Source organism: Notolabrus celidotus, chromosome 6 (assembly GCF_009762535.1).
Source record: "Notolabrus celidotus isolate fNotCel1 chromosome 6, fNotCel1.pri, whole genome shotgun sequence".
In the NCBI taxonomy this organism is placed as follows: domain Eukaryota; kingdom Metazoa; phylum Chordata; class Actinopteri; order Labriformes; family Labridae; genus Notolabrus; species Notolabrus celidotus.
The window spans coordinates 511,877-528,228 of NC_048277.1; the positions used below are offsets into that span (position 1 = coordinate 511,877).

The 16,352-nt window shown below is 39.3% G+C and overlaps 1 protein-coding gene and 1 long non-coding RNA gene across 2 annotated transcripts; both read right to left on the bottom strand.

Annotated features, from left to right (window-relative positions):
- Nucleotides 1-840: 840 nt before the first annotated feature.
- LOC117814146 lies at nt 841-12,355 on the bottom strand. The gene is made up of 3 exons (XM_034685288.1): nt 12,174-12,355; nt 12,006-12,061; nt 841-3,419 (listed from the first exon to the last, which is right to left on the bottom strand). The coding sequence occupies exons 1-3, from the start codon at nt 12,197-12,199 to the stop codon at nt 1,450-1,452; spliced, it is 2,052 nt and encodes a 683-aa protein (XP_034541179.1). The 5' UTR covers nt 12,200-12,355; the 3' UTR covers nt 841-1,449.
- LOC117814147 lies at nt 8,553-11,307 on the bottom strand. The gene is made up of 3 exons (XR_004631523.1): nt 11,034-11,307; nt 10,845-10,907; nt 8,553-8,667 (listed from the first exon to the last, which is right to left on the bottom strand). It is a non-coding gene; the product is annotated as an uncharacterized LOC117814147 (long non-coding RNA).
- Nucleotides 12,356-16,352: the final 3,997 nt, after the last annotated feature.

Genomic DNA, 16,352 nt, shown 5'->3' on the forward strand with positions numbered 1-16,352 from the left:
CTCTGTTTGTAAAAGAGTCTTGAGATGACATTTGTTGTGATTTGGCGCTATACAAATACAGATTGATTGATTGATTGATTGATTGATTGATAGATAATGCAAAATGTAAGGTCACACAGTTACATTGATAATAATGAGGCCCAAAAGATAAGAATCCACAATAAAGTCATTCTTTCCCTTAAATCCTGTACATCTTTTACTTTTATTTGTAATTTTTGGAGCCCACCACAAGAAATGCACTCACATTCATACCCTCGTACATACGATAGTGAGATACTATAGGAGCTCAGACCATCAGATTGTCTTCATTTAAATGTTCAGAAAAATGAATTCTAAATTTCATTAAAGAGATGATTTTTGTCAGATTATTTACAGTTGTACACAAAGGTGAACTTGAAGGCACCATCAGCAAAGCAACAATCCAGCTGGCATGGATTGAACCCTTTGAAGTGATAACACCTCACTCATGAGACTGCAGCCTCTTCCATCAGGATCGTCTTTGATCACAGCTTCTTTTGAACAAGCACTATATTTGTGAAGGGATGCCAATTTAGACCGTGCACTGTAGCATGACCATAATGCCATTAGTTTTACTATAAGGTTTTGCTCATGCTCGTGCATGTGAGCGGGTCGTCATTGTGGAGGAGCTCTGAGCGGAGGGGGGGGGGGGGGGGGTTAGACGGAGTCCTGAGGAAATGCTACATTCAAATTCATGCTAGTTTTCCGTGGCTACCAACCCTAGCTTTAAAGAATCTATATACAGGATAGATCTTGGGCCTTCAGAGAAATATTCCATTCACCACTTTAGTAAAGACTGGCAGAAGAAAACATAAACATTGGTATTGTTCCACTCTGTTTCTTTTTTATTGAACTCAGGTGACTGAGACCTGGATAGATTAGACTCTCAGTCTTTTCTGATTACTAATAATCAGAAAAGCTAAACAGGGGAATAATAACACATCAATGTTTCCTTTGTCTTTGCTGCACTGCCGTGCATGTGGGAATCATTTGAATTCCACTCTCCATGTAAACCACAAAAGACCCTACGAGATATTGATTCACCACGTTACAGCACATCCAGGGCCTGAACCAGGTCTTTATTTTTATTTTGAGACAACATGATTTAGCACACTTTGCTCTCAAAAGACCCACGGATTAAAATGGAACATTGGTTTAGTGGGAGTGGTCATGGGTTATCTAGATGACACATGTGTGTCACACGTATGGGGTAAAGAAATGTGATAAATAAGGAGAATGTATGACCTTGGTGTGCGGCAGATACATTGTGCAGAAACATGAGTGGTCGGCTGTCAAATAAGTCTGAAGATAAGAAGTACCTTTAAAGATCTGGAGTACTCCTCATACAACTGGAAACAGCCTGGATTTAGAGCTAGGTGATGATGGATGACAGGTAGGGGGACAAGAGATGGGTATTCAAAAGAACAGGACTCAGTACTGATAAGGATTGTCAGATGGTAAAGGGTTAGAGTAATGACTGAGGCCATATGTACTGTACTGTTGTATCCCTTCATCAGAGACAGGATAGCTGCTGTCAATGCCCTGTTTGGATGTATACTGTGGTTGCCATGGCTCAGTAGCGTATTGTCCATGACTGGAATAATGGTCATCCTGCCCAGCGTGGAAGGATGGTTCTTGTTGGCCAAAGTTTGTTTGAACAGCTCCAGCATTTACTCCCACGGTTGGAGCATGGTTAGTGTGTCCAGGTAAAGGATAAGAAGTCTGTACTTGCTCTGTTTCTACTTGTTCTGTAGGATGATATGCATACTGGCCTACTCCACTGTCCATGCCAGAAGCTTGGCTGTTGATAGGCATGTAGGACGTTGGATTGCTCAGCAGTGTCCCTGCAGTGGTCTCCTCTGAATAGTAGTTAGTTGTTTGAGCTTCAAAATTGTTATACTGTCCGCCATCTTGGTCAGTCACATCGTCCATGTGAATCAAGAGTTTTGTGTATTTGGGTTTTCCATCAAGCTGCTGTCTGCCATTGTACTCATCAGGAAGTTCTGCTTGGGTTTGATAACCAGTCGATAGACTCTGGTAATTTGAAGTAGGGTCAAAAGTAGTGGGATGATTGGGCAGCACATCGTGTCCAATGTGATCTCTGCTGTGCTGATATGAGAAATCGCTCTGCCCCATTTGCTCTACGTTGTCTTTTCCATAATAATTATTGGCTGCAGCATCCCCATCATAATAACCAGATAATGGAATATTGTAATGGGATTGATCAACGATAGGAGGCTCAGGGTATTCTAGACTTGGATGTGATGAAGCCTCTAAATTCTGTCCGTGACCATAGGATGTTTCAAACTGGCCATGGTTGTACTGCTCAGAAGGGAAAGTAAGCAGAGGATCGACTGACTGCAGGGTTTGAGGTTGGGCATAGTTGTTAGCACTGGGTACTTGACCAGGGACATTAGTTGCGTCAGGAGATGATGTTTGCCCAATCTGTCTGTTTCCATAGTCAGTTCCTGTAGGTTTCCTTTGGGGATTGTAGTAACCACTGTACATATTGTCTGGTTGTAGAGGATAATGCAGGGTGGGTGGAGTGGACTGGCTAGTTTGTTCACTTGCAAATACAAGCTGGCTACCTGGCCCAGGTGGAAAGGTAACCAGTTTGCTATCAGTAGGTTGAGTGTGTGTCTCATGGTGTTTTGCTGGTTGCTGGACAGAATCAGCAACGTTTATGAGAACCCATTCTGATTCACCCCAGACTGAATTTGATTGTGGATTTTGCTCCATGTCAGTGTCCTGAAAAAAACCATTAGCTCCTGGAGCTTGTGGATTTCCTGGATGGTGAACTTCATCACTGGAGGGTTTTGGAGATTGAAAAGGAACAGATAAGCTCAGCTGAAAGCTTGGCTTTATAACTTCATGTTGTTTTTTTCCTACATGTGTTTTTTGTGTGGAACCAGTCTCTAAAGAATCATCTGACCCAGAGGAACTGGTGAAGATCTGAAGACCTGTAGGCCTGTATAATTTCTGGTTGTCTTTCACACCACTGCTCAAACCAAGGCCTTTGGTGCTTGAATCTTCCTCTTTATTTTGAAATGGGAAGTTGGCATAGGGAACTTTTAATGGATGTTTTTTCTGTAGTGCAGACAGGGAAGGAGACATTTCCATCTTCTTTTTGGTGCCAGCCTCAGACCATGGTAGATACAGGTTCTGGGTTTGATGAGATAGATGTGGCTGATTTTGTGTCTGAGCAAAGCTACGAACCATCAAAGGGCTTAACTCAGGCTCATTCTGTGGAGCGCCCTGAATCTGATCACTGATTTTGGATGTTTTGTTGGCCTGCCTCAGAGCCCTGATGTAATGAAGGGGGCGACGATTCCCATAACCATATCCCTGTTGTTGGTTCTCCCTTTCACCCTGCAATGGTTCTGGATGCAGGGAACTTCTTCCTATGAAAAAACAAGGTGAAATTGAAGATGAAATAACTGTTTCTTCTCCTTCTCCATGTTATTATTGCGAAAAAAAAACAGGGAGTTACAAAGCGAACATACTACTCTAGGCCTGAGCAAAACAATTGCATCCAAACTTGTGTGTCTGTTTATACGGTCCGATCATCACTTTTGGATGAAACCTACTTAATAGAGAGGAGGGGGGGGTTCCTTCTTCCTATACAGAGTGACTAAACAGCACATGCATTGCCCAAGGGGTTGATAACACCTTCTTTACTTAAAATTGCAGCAAAAACATCTTGTGCTTCCCTTGTGGTTGCGTTACTAAAATCTTCGTCTAACTGGGTAAAAGTATCAAATACCAGAAAAACACAAGATGGTGCAGGCCACACATGACGTCATTTTTCATTCAATATATTCAGACTTTCATTCAGTATAAACAGACTTTCATTCAATATAATCAGACTTCATTCCATGTATTCAGACTTTCATTCAATATAATCAGACTTCATTCAATATATTCAGACATTCATTCAATATATTCAGACATTCATTCAATATATTCAGACATTCATTCAATATATTCAGACATTCAATATATTCAGACATTCATTCAATATATTCAGACATTCATTCAATATATTCAGACATTCATTCAATATAATCAGACTTCATTCCATGTATTCAGACTTTCATTCAATATAATCAGACTTCATTCAATATAATCAGACTTCATTCAATATATTCAGACATTCATTCAATATAATCAGACTTCATTCAATATAATTAGTTTCATTCAATATATTCAGACATTCATTCCATATATTCAGACATTCATTCCATATATTCAGACATTCATTCGATATATTCAGACTTCATTCAAAATATTTAGACTTCATTCCATATATTCAGACTTTCATTCCATATATTCAGACATTCATTCAATATATTCAGACTTCATTCAAAATATTTAGACTTCATTCCATATATTCAGACTTTCATTCCATATATTCAGACATTCATTCAATATATTCAGACATTCATTCCATATATTCAGACTTCATTCAATATATTTAGACTTCATTCAATATATTCAGACTTCATTCAATATATTCAGACTTCATTCCATATATTCAGACTTTCATTCCATATATTCAGACATTCATTCCATATATTCAGACTTTCATTCCATATATTCAGACATTCATTCAATATAATCAGACTTCATTCAATATAATTAGTTTCATTCAATATATTCAGACATTCATTCCATATATTCAGACATTCATTCCATATATTCAGACTTTCATTCAAAATATTTATACTTCATTCAATATATTCAGAATTCATTCAAAATATTTAGACTTCATTCCATATATTCAGACTTTCATTCCATATATTCAGACATTCATTCCATATATTCAGACATTCATTCCATATATTCAGACTTCATTCAATATATTTAGACTTCATTCAATATATTTAGACTTCATCCCATATATTCAGACTTTCATTCCATATATTCAGACTTTCATTCCATATATTCAGACTTTCATTCCATATATTCAGACTTTCATCCCATATATTCAGACTTTCATCCCATATATTCAGACTTTCATTCCATATATTCAGACTTTCATTCCATATATTCAGACTTTCATCCCATATATTCAGACTTTCATTCCATATATTTAGACTTTCATTCCATATATATTCAGGCTTTCATTCCATATATATTCAGGCTTTCATTCCATATATTCAGACATTCAATATATTCAGACTTTCATTCCATATATTCAGACTTCATTCCATATATTCAGACTTTCATTCCATATATTCAGACTTTCATTCCATATATTCAGACTTTCATTCCATATATTCAGACTTTCATTCAATATATTCAGACTTTCATTCAATCAATCAACCTTTATTTGTATAGCGCCAAATCACAACAAACGTTATCTCAAGACGCTTTTACAAACATAGGAGGTCTAGACCACTCTACACTGCATGCACAATTAAATTGCATTTTTGTGAATATTTTATAAAAACAGTTGATTTCAAATTTGTTAGGAAGTCAGATAGTGAATATATTTCTTTAACTGTGTGGTTAAAATGATGCTTTTTCGGCTGTATTTTTAAATTAATGCAGAATCTGCAGAAATGAGCGTGCCAAATTATTATGCAAGTTGGTGATAAGAGCATATAACTTGTAAAAATGAAAAACTAACACCATTTTAAACGTTCTGTTGATTGAAAATAATAATATTTACTACAACTGTTTTCAAACTTCAACAAAAACAACTGTTTCTTTACATTTGTGTACAAAATAAAACTGTTAATGTCTTCAAAACATTTGAAATCTAAAGTGTTTCTCAAATGTCCAATATAACCTTTTCTTTCAGTGAGGGTCAGAGGTCACTGTAAACTGATTTAGTGAGGTTTCTGATGACTTCTCTGCTGACACTGAGTTGTACCTTGTAGGTCTTTCCAAAGAGGCTCCATGGAGGAAAATACAAAAGAGGATCACTAGAGGATAACACTGACTCAGTTACCCAGGCAACATACTCCGTGAAACTAACCTGCTCGCTGGCAGGTTTGCTTCACCTAACCCTGAGTTACCCTGCTCATAGACTGAATCCCACAGACTGAAAGCAGTCGTACTGGGGGTAGTGAAACACTCAGGACGGAACATTTCTTTTTTCATGCATTGACTCAGTCAGTAATTTTCTGCCACCCGAGCTCTCACTCTTTTGCTGCTGCCACAGTATTGCTTTTTTCGGACGATATGCTTGTTTTCTGCATAATACACGGTCATTAATATCTCCAACTCCACCGAGGAGGAGGAGGAGGAGGAGGAGGAACGAGGGTTTTTTTCGCTTGTTGCCATGGTGAATCATGTTATCTGTGTTCCATTGAGGAGGGCTTTTTATGTGTATATATATTTTATTAATTTTCAAAGTGGACATCAACAACAACAACACACATAAGTACAAGACAAAGAAGATAAAAGACAAAAAAGACAAATCACCAAAACAATCCACAAGACAAACAAAACAAAACAAGACGACAATAACCCGAAAGCCCCCAGATCAAGACTCACAACCAGACAGCAACACCCCATAGCACATGCCGCTCAAGTAGCAAAACACACACTGGCAAAGAGGTAAACATATACACTGCATCATGGCACAAGCCCTCCCCAGAGAAGGAGAGGGCAAACGGCAACCCGCCAAAACAGCAAAAGGAGATGGGAAAATCCAATTCTTATTTATAAAATAGGGTTCAGATTGAGAGGTACTCTGCCTTTTTGTAACAAATCTGTAATTTCATAGGGTACATAAACTAAGACTGGTTGCCAAATTTAAAAAAAAATATCTGTTCTCTTTTAACTTTGCAGAGAGGCTCTCCATTGGTATAACCTTGTATATTTCTCTGTACCTCTGTGTTACTGTTGCTGGTTTGTCTTTGATCCACTGAAACAAAATACACCTTCTTGCTAGTAATAATAATTTCATTAGAAGGGTGTATTGTGATGGATTAAGATCTAGACCATCTTGTGGAAATCCCAACAGAAACAGTGCAGGTTCAAGTTTGATTTTTTTTGTTTAAGATTGTATGTACCTCTTTTCTAACATTTTTCCAGAACCGTGCTATCATAGGGCACTGCCATATTAAGTGAAAGTAAGTTCCCACCTACTTCTGACATTTCTTACAGAGTGGAGATATATTAGAGCTACATTTATTTAGAAATTGAGGTGTGCGTTGAATCCTATGGAGGATTCGGTACTGGCTTTCCTTTAGACGATTACATGTAAAGATTTTATTTGACATTGAGAATATCTTTGACCACTCTTTAGGACTTGGTTGGACTTTGAGGTCCTTCTCCCATGTGCTGGTGATTTTATCAATGCTATATTGATCAAGGGATTGCAACTTCTGATAGAGAAGAGCAATAAACTGAGGAGGGCTATTTATATCCTCATGCATGAGCTTCACTCAGGGTCACCTTCACTCAGAGTTATAGTATAGTATAGTATAGTATGTATAAATGGAAAATATGTGTATGTATGGTTGGGGTGGGGCACAGAAAATGTTTGGGAACCACTGGATTAGTGAAACACTCAGGACAGAACATTTCTTTTTTCACACATTCACTCAGTCAGTCATTTTCTGCCACCCGAGCTCTCGCTCTTTTGCTGCTGCCACAGTATTGCTTTTTATCAGACAACATGCTCACTTTCTGCATACGCAGTCATTAGTATCTCCAAGTCCACCAGGGAGAAGGAGGAGGAATGAGGGTTTTTTTCGCTTGTTGCCATGGTGAATCATGTTATCTGTGTTCCATTGAGGAGGGCTTTTTATATCCGGATGCACGAGCTTCACTCGGGGTTACCTTCACTCAGAGTTGATTGAAATAATTCACCTGTTCTGAAACCGAACATTCTGAGTTTGACAGCTCAGGGTTCCTCAACCTAGAGTTCGGGTTTTGACTGTTTGTTAAACATGCTTCCTGAAAGGGGCCCCAGATCATTTTCAGTATAGACTTACACACATGAAAGCTTACATATTAAGTTGTTGTACAAGAAGAGATAAGACAATAATACAGGTTAAATGATATATGATGAAAGGTAAACGTAATCTCCCCAACAATAACTTACCTTCACACAGGTATTTAATCTGTCACGTCAATTATTTTACAGCTTTTAGAACAAGTCATGTTCTAATCGTTTCAGTTATTGGACAGAAAGTAAAGTCTGTTTCAGGACACTTTCCTTTAGCTGCTGTGCGTCCTTTTCTGGTCACAGCATTTCTGATGAAAATTATCTTTGAACCAGTGATAGAGAATATATTTATTTATATTCCGGCTCTGCCTCAATTTCAGATCAACTCGTCAACTTTTCACTTGGTGTGATCGGTTTAATTGAATTTGATCGATCGATCTCTCTCTCTCTCTCTGCCTCTCTCTGCCTCTCTCTGCCTCTCTCTCTCTCTCTCTCTCTCTCTCTGCCTCTCTCTGCCTCTCGCTCTCTCTGCCTCTCTCTCTGCCTCTCTCTCCCTCTCTCTCCCCCTCTCTCTCTCTCCCTCTCTCTCCCTCTCTCCCTCTCTCTGGATTTGTGTGTGGCCCTGCAGTGTCATGCCCTTATATGGGCATGTAAGGGGCATATATCTATGCTTAGGAACTTCAAGCTTCAAACTTACGAGGACGTGGCATTCATCTATGGGCTGAGATTTGTGCCACTGCAAACTGAAATTTAATAATATTGAATTTGAAAAGCATGATTTGAAATTGAAATTAATGTTTTGAAACAGAATTTGATTTAAATTGTATTTAACCTACTTGAAAATTCAGCTCTCTATTTTTCTTAAAGGTGACATATTACGCTCTTTTTCATCAATATATATTGGTCTAAGAGGTCCCCAAAACATGTCTTTAAAGTTTATGCTCAAAAAAACACTTTGAAATCAGATTTTGGTCTGCCTGAAAAGCCCTCTTCTTCAGCCCTCCTCAGAACAGGCTGTTTTCTCTCTGACCACGCCCCCTCAGGAAGTGGGTGTGGCCTCGGCTCTCCGGCACATTGATCTAATGTTTACATGTTGGCTGAATATACACGGCTGCTCACAGACCCGCGTTACTTCAACCCTCTGAATCTGATCCAGAATCTGATCCTGACGGAGAGGCGCCTGCAGCAGGACCTTTCTGAACCATTGGTCACAGATTTAGTGTTTCTTGTTGTTTTATTTGTCAGTATGTTGACGTGTGTCTTGGTACACAGCTACGAACATGTAGCTATGCTAACTAGCGCTAGGACTTATCCATGAAAAATAAAAATCATCCACTAGATCTTCAAATCTGCAGACGTGGGGAGTAAAACTGACCTCTGCCAGAGAGGCAGCACGACCTTGTAACAGCCGGAGTGTGAATGTTGTTATACCTGGTACCGCCACAAGGTGGCGCCACCTTTCTGAGTCTGCCGGTTACATACAGAGAAGTTTCTCCCCCTGAGCCCGCAGAGTTTTTGTATGATAGTCAGACAGAGCCGTGCTCTCTGGCTGTTTCCAAAATCGCCTACTATACTAGCAGTACTTACTGATATGTCCAAAATTCAGTATGTAGTAAGTAGTATGTGAACAAGAGCAAAATCTGCAGTATGCTAAAACTCCCCGGATGTCTACTGATACGGGAAAATATCTCAGTGTGCATCGGACCAGTCTGCCTCGCGTACTGTTTCCCATAATGCACAGCGCTCGTTCTGCTTTTTCTTTTTCCTCATTTTTTGACGGGAGGAAATCCGTTTTTGGGTGCTGTGAAAGTTATCAAATTACATATAAACCACTTCCTAACTTTTTAAATCATAAATGGATGCTAAATAAGCATTTTATTTATCGGCTTCGCCGTTGTTTACTTCCGCTTTCCGAAACCGGAAATCCAGCGAAGTCTGGCTCAGCATGCTGCATGACAGATCGGACAGAACAGTCATACTACATACTAAATTCAAACGCAGTATGTAGTAGGCAATACCTACTGACTACTACATTAGTAAGTAGTATGTAGCAGGCCGTTTCGGAAACAGCCTAAGTCTGCTCCTCTAGTGACAAGCTGGTGTAAGCTGTGCCTATCTTTCTGTTTGCCATGTGTGCTGGACGAATATAGTGCCATGGAGGCCTGGCTTTGTAAGGTCGACTGTTAGTTTCTGTTTAATAAACTGCCGTGTGGAAATCCCCGCTCTGTCCTCTTTCATCTGATGCTACTCGCTATCTTGGGTCAACTGCTACCTGCTACGACCGACCGCTAGCTCTCTCCACCTACACCAGCTAACATTACAACCTTTCTGAAGGATTGATCACAGATTTAGTGTTTCTTGTTGTTTTATTTATCAGTATGTCGACTTGTGTCTTGGTACACAGCTACAAACACGCAGCTATGGGGCTATGCTAACTAGCGCTAGCACTTATCCATGAAAAATAAAAATCATCCACTAGATCTGCAGACGTGGGGAGTCAAACCGACCTTTGTGTTTATTAAGACAGCCTACAACTAGCATGCCTCCTCCTAAGCTCCTTGTTAGCACACGTGTGCAGGGAATGAAAAACAGAGGAGGGGTTGAGTTGTATTTTATACAGTCTATGGGCTGAACAAGCTCCGAGCTCTGACTCCGTGACAGACCGGATATTGTTGTGACGTAACAAAAACACGGAAGTCTGAAACGGCTGGTTTCACACACATTTACAGAAAGGTGGAGAAATCAAAACAGGGGCAGAATGGATTTTTTTCATTCTCAGGGGGGTTTGTAGACATGCCAGGGAAACATATTTCAGGTAGAGAACCATTAAAAAGTCAATTTTGCATGATATGTCACCTTTAAATAAAAAAATAAAAAGTTAAATTCCAGTTCAGTGTGGCACAACCATTACGTCACCTACGTCCGTGAGGAAGAGTAATCAAGCACAGATCATAGTTTTCAGTCACGTGACCACTGCAGCAGCCTGGAGGGCAAAAAAGAGCATAGTAACATTACAGCTTCCATTCATTCAGATGTGTAAAACCTTCTCTCCCTCCTAAAGGTCACTGTCAAGCCTCAACAATAAATATGAACCTTCTCCTTAACTTACCTAAGAACACTTTTTCACCACACTGTCAGGATAAAAGACTCCAGCTGTGAAAACAGACGTTTTGTTCCCTCAGCAGGGACAGCAGAGCCTGTAATATAATGAATCCACATCTCCTCCTCTCAGGGTTTTACTTCTCAGAATATTAAAGGGATATTTCAGTGTTTTTGAAGTGGGGTTTTGCTGAGTTTCATGTCACTAGTAATTGTAGCAGCCACAACGGATCCCTCGATTACTCTTCCTCATGGACGTAGGTGACGTAATGGTTGTGCCTCACTGAACTGAAATTGAATTTTTGAATTTAAAAAAGGAAAATAGAGTTGAATTTTCAAATAGGTTAAATACAATTTCCAAGCAAATAAATTCAGTTTCAAAACATTAATTTCAAATCATGCTTTTCAAATTCAATATTATTATTCAATTTCAGCCCATATATTGATTTAAGAACAAGTCATGAATCAGATGCAGACGTCTCTCAGGAACCTAAAATGTAACTTTAAGAGAAACTAAAGATGATGTTGGTGAATGAGGCCCATTGTACTTGACTTTAGAATATTCTACTTAAAATAGTTTACTTTAAATACTAATATCTGAGATTACTTACACAAATCAAGTTTGGTCAACTTAAATAATATATCTAGATCCACATGTTAACTACTAAAAGTAATTAGATCAAATCAACATTTTTTTCCAATGTAGTTTTCCATGCTGTTAAAATTCTGGAGAGGTCTGAGCAGTCACAAAAAAAACTTTGTGAATGACAAATCACACTTTTCCATCCACAGGCTTTGAAGTTAAACTCAAAGCCAACTGGTTTTCAGGACTGAGCTTACATTTCAAAAGGTTTCTATCCTTGTTTTCTAATCATAAAGGATGTTTAGTTTTCAGTAATGATCTGTGTAACACCACACCCCTTCAAAAATCTTCAAACCACCAAAAAGAAAAGAAAAGAAGTAATTTCTGATTCAGACTCACCTCCTGGAAAAGCTGAAGAGGAGTTCATCTCAGTCAGTAAGATAACCAGTAAAACTCTGTGAAAACACAAAAGTTTGAATCAAATATTTATAAGAGATGAGAGTGATCTATACAAACTAAAGTTTACACTGAAAACACCTGAAATGCAGGTGCCATATTATGAGTTACCTTCTTAACAGGAGCTTAGGAACCATGACTAAAGCTGCTTCAACAGTCTGTCAGTCACTGAGGCTGAGCTGGACCTGCACTGTGAGATCTGGATCCAGAGGAGCTGCTCTGTCTCAGAGGCAGATTCTCCCTTAATTGAGCAAGCTGAAACACCTGTTGCTCCAGCCAAGGTGTGGAGCTGAGGCGCTTATGGTGAGAGACACCGACAACACCTCGCTTCACACAGGTGAGATCACTTGGTGTGATTGTCGTGGCAGAGAGTTGTGTCCCTGACAGAGGATGTGATCTGTATTCTTATTTCTTAATTCCAGGAAATTACTGTTTCACTTAAATGCTGCTTTTTTTGTTGCTTCTAGATTATAACCAAACTCCTAGGGACCGGGACACTTGCAGCCCAAATAAAATCACTTTCATTTACTACCCTAATCCGTTTACTCTACTTCAATTCATGCTGACTCTCCTATGTTTCTGTACCTTTTCATTCTATTTACAGTTAAAAAAAAAAGAGACCCAAATCTGTATTTTCCATAGGAAGAGCTGTTTTGAGTTCATGTTTGCCATGGCTTCTGTTACACACTATCTGGGGAAGGTCTATCATTCAGGTGGTGATAGCACCTAAATTTATTTACACAGTCATGCTAAATGCTGAATACTGTGCATTTTAACTCTTTGCCTGCTTTAAAAAACAAAAAAACGTTTTCCACCAAGCTAAAATAAATCAGTTTGAATGTTTTGAGGAGAAGTTAACATTTTTCAACAATAACCACTTTTTAAGGGGTGTTGGTTAAGAATGGTGAAGTAGCCAACCACAGGAACAGCGGCTAGTCTTCATTGCATTGGAAATGAGAATGACTCACGGTGCCAGCATGATTTGATGCATCATGCCACTATTTCCCCACATTCTGTCTGTCTGTCTGTCTGTCTGTCTGTCTGTCTGTCTCTCTCTCTCTCCCTCTCTCTCTCTCTCTCTCTCTCTCTCTCTCTCTCTCTCTCTCTCTCTCTCTCTCTCTCTCTCTCTCTCTAATTACTTATTGTTTTAAGTATTTTATTCTTTGGGAACCAAGCTAAGACTTCTTGTAAGACAAACTTCTATATTACATTTCAACTGTTGGTCACTTCCCCATAAAGAACCATATTTCATAGAGCTGAAAGATCTTCAAGCTGCTTTTTCTTCACCTGTTTAACTGTAAACGCTTGTTTTTTGGACTGACTCTTGGTTACTTTTCTGGCACCATGGATACATAAAACTCATTTAGTCTCATGCATGTCATTGTGTGTTTCCCGCGTTTAACTGAGTCTTAAATATTCTTATTCCATCTTACTGTATTTATTATCTAGTGCAAATTTTAGTCACTTGTTAAATATACTGACTTAATATTAAATTATTATAGACACATATATTATTTGTTCAGTTAATTTTGTATTGTTATTATTATTTTAAATGTTTCATTTATTTAATTATTTCATTTTTTAATTGATTCTATTTTTATTAATTTTATGAACAGCACTTTGTGTTACAATATCATTGTATGAAAAGTGCTTTACAAATAAATTCTGATTGATTGATTGATTAATGATTGATTAATTGATTGATTGATTGATTGATTGATTGATTGATTGATTGATTATTGATTGAGTGAGTGAGTGAGTGAGTGAGTGAGTGAGTGAGTGAGTGAGTGATTGAGTGAGTGAGTGAGTGAGTGAGTGAGTGAGTGAGTGAGTGAGTGAGTGAGTGAGTGAGTGAGTGAGTGAGTGAGTGAGTGATTGATTGATTGATTGATTGATTGATTGATTGATTGATTGATTGATTGATTGAGTATGTGATCAAACAGTTGACAGAAAACAAACCTTTCCCTCGATATCACTCGGGATGATTCAGATCCTTATTGATACTGGTTTTAAGTGACTTATCACTTCTGGCTCCAGTTCTGCAGCTCTCTAATGTCATTCATATTTTAAAGCCAGAAGATACTGCTCTGCCTCTCTTCCTGGCTCTTTACCTCCTTTGTGACGAGCTTAGTATTCATCAGCAATGAAAGCTTTAACCTTGATATATTTCAAAAATCTCATTCATGTTTTTAAATATATTTTTAAAAATGCCACAACAGGACTTAAAGCCTGGACTCTTTTATTTGGAGACTCTGTGTCAAGCCTGGTGAATTTATCTGTGAGAGCACCTTAGAGTGTATAAATAATGGACGTAGTATCTGTGACGTCACCCATCTCAATCAATCAATCAATCAATCTTTATTTGTATAGCGCCAAATCACAACAAACGTTATCTCAAGACGCTTTTACAAACAGAGCAGGTCTAGACCACTCTATGTCAAATTATGAACAGAGACCCAACACCAAGACAGGATAAGACTCAGTCTGACCCCACCTTAATCCACCATGAGCATTGCACCTTACAGTATTTAGCTAGTTACAGTGGAGAGGACAAACTTCCTTTAACAGGCAGAAACCTCAGGCAGAACCAGACTCATGTTAGACAGCCATCATGCCTCGACTGAGTTGGGTCTGGAAAGACAGATAGAGGGGAGTAAGAGAGAGAAGTGATAGTGATGAGACGAGTCGTAGAAGCTGTTGCCGCTGGAGTCCAGCACGTCCGTATCAGCTGGAGTCCAGATCGTCCGCAGCAGGAGGACGTCTACGGCAGCTCAGAGGAATCTACGAGACAAGGGAGCTCAGGGACTCCAGAAAGGTCTATGGTTAGTAACTTTAATGGGACAGGCAGAGTTAAAGTAAGTGATGAGGGGGTTGGGGGTAAGAGGGTGAGCTAGGATCCCAGTGTGTCAGTGTGCCAGTTCCCCCGGCAGTCTAGGCCTATAGCAGCATGACAAAAGCTGGTCCAAGCCTGATCTAGCTCTAACTATAAGCTTTATCAAAAAGGAAAGTTTTAAGCCTACTCTTAAAAGTGGAGAGGGTGTCTGCCTCCCGGACCCTGACTGGTAGATGATTCCAAAGGAGAGGGGCCTGATAACTGAAGGTTCTACCTCCCACACTACTTTTAGAGATTTTAGGTACAACTAGCAAGCCTGCATGTTGGGAGCGTAGAGTTCTAGAGGGGTAATAGGGCACTATGAGCTCTTTAAGATACGAGGGTGCCTGATTTTTAAGGGCTTTGTAGGTTAAAAGAAGGATTTTAAATTCTATTCTACATTGTATTGGGAGTCAGTGTAGAGAAGCTAACACTGGAGAAATGTGCTCCCTCTTCCTAGTTCAAGTCAATACTCGAGCTGCGGCGTTTTGAACTAGCTGAAGAATCTTTAGAGACTTATTGGGGCAGCCTGATAAGAGGGAGTTACAGTAATCTAACCTGGAGGTAACAAATGCATGGACTAGTTTTTCTGCGTCGCTCTGAGATAGGAAGTGTCTAATTTTAGAAATATTGCGCAAGTGAAAATAGGCTGACCTTGAGATTTGCTGAATTTGGGAGTTGAAGGATTAATCTTGATCAAATAGGACTCCTAGATTCCTAGCCGAGGTGCTGGATGCCAGACTAATGCCGTCTACGGTACTTATATTATTAGAAAAGGTCTCTCTGAGGTTTTTGGGGCCGATAACAATCACTTCAGTTTTTCCTGAGTTTAGCAGTAAGAAATGTCTCGGCATCCAGGTCTTAATGTCTTTAAGACAAGCAACTCATTTAGATAACTGATTGGTTTCTTCTGGATTCACTGATAGATAGAGCTGAGTGTCATCAGCATAACAATGAAAATTAATAGAGTGCTTCCTCATGATGTTACCTAGAGGAAGCATATATAAGGTGAAAAGAATTGGTCCTAGCACTGATCCTTGTGGAACTCCCTGACTAACCCTGGCCTGCACTGAGGACTTTTCATTTACGAAAAGTCATCTGTTTCTGAAGCTCTGTTTTGAGACCAGTGGCAGCCATATTGCTGCTGTCGAGCAGTGTGACGTAAAGAGGCGGGCTTTGAGCCTCCTAGCCAACAGCTACAGTGTTCCCGCCTGTCAATCAAGTCAGCTGTGCCTCTCATTGGAAGACTTGGAATCTCAATATCTTTTCTGCGTTAGAAAAAAATTCACCCCCCCCCCTCACAGTGTGTGCCGATGGAGAAATGATCTATCCAGACTACACTGGTCTTTTGAACCAGACTGTAAACATGTTTCTTTCTGCTGTAAAGATCATCTTCTTTGAATTGGTGTGTATGTGGT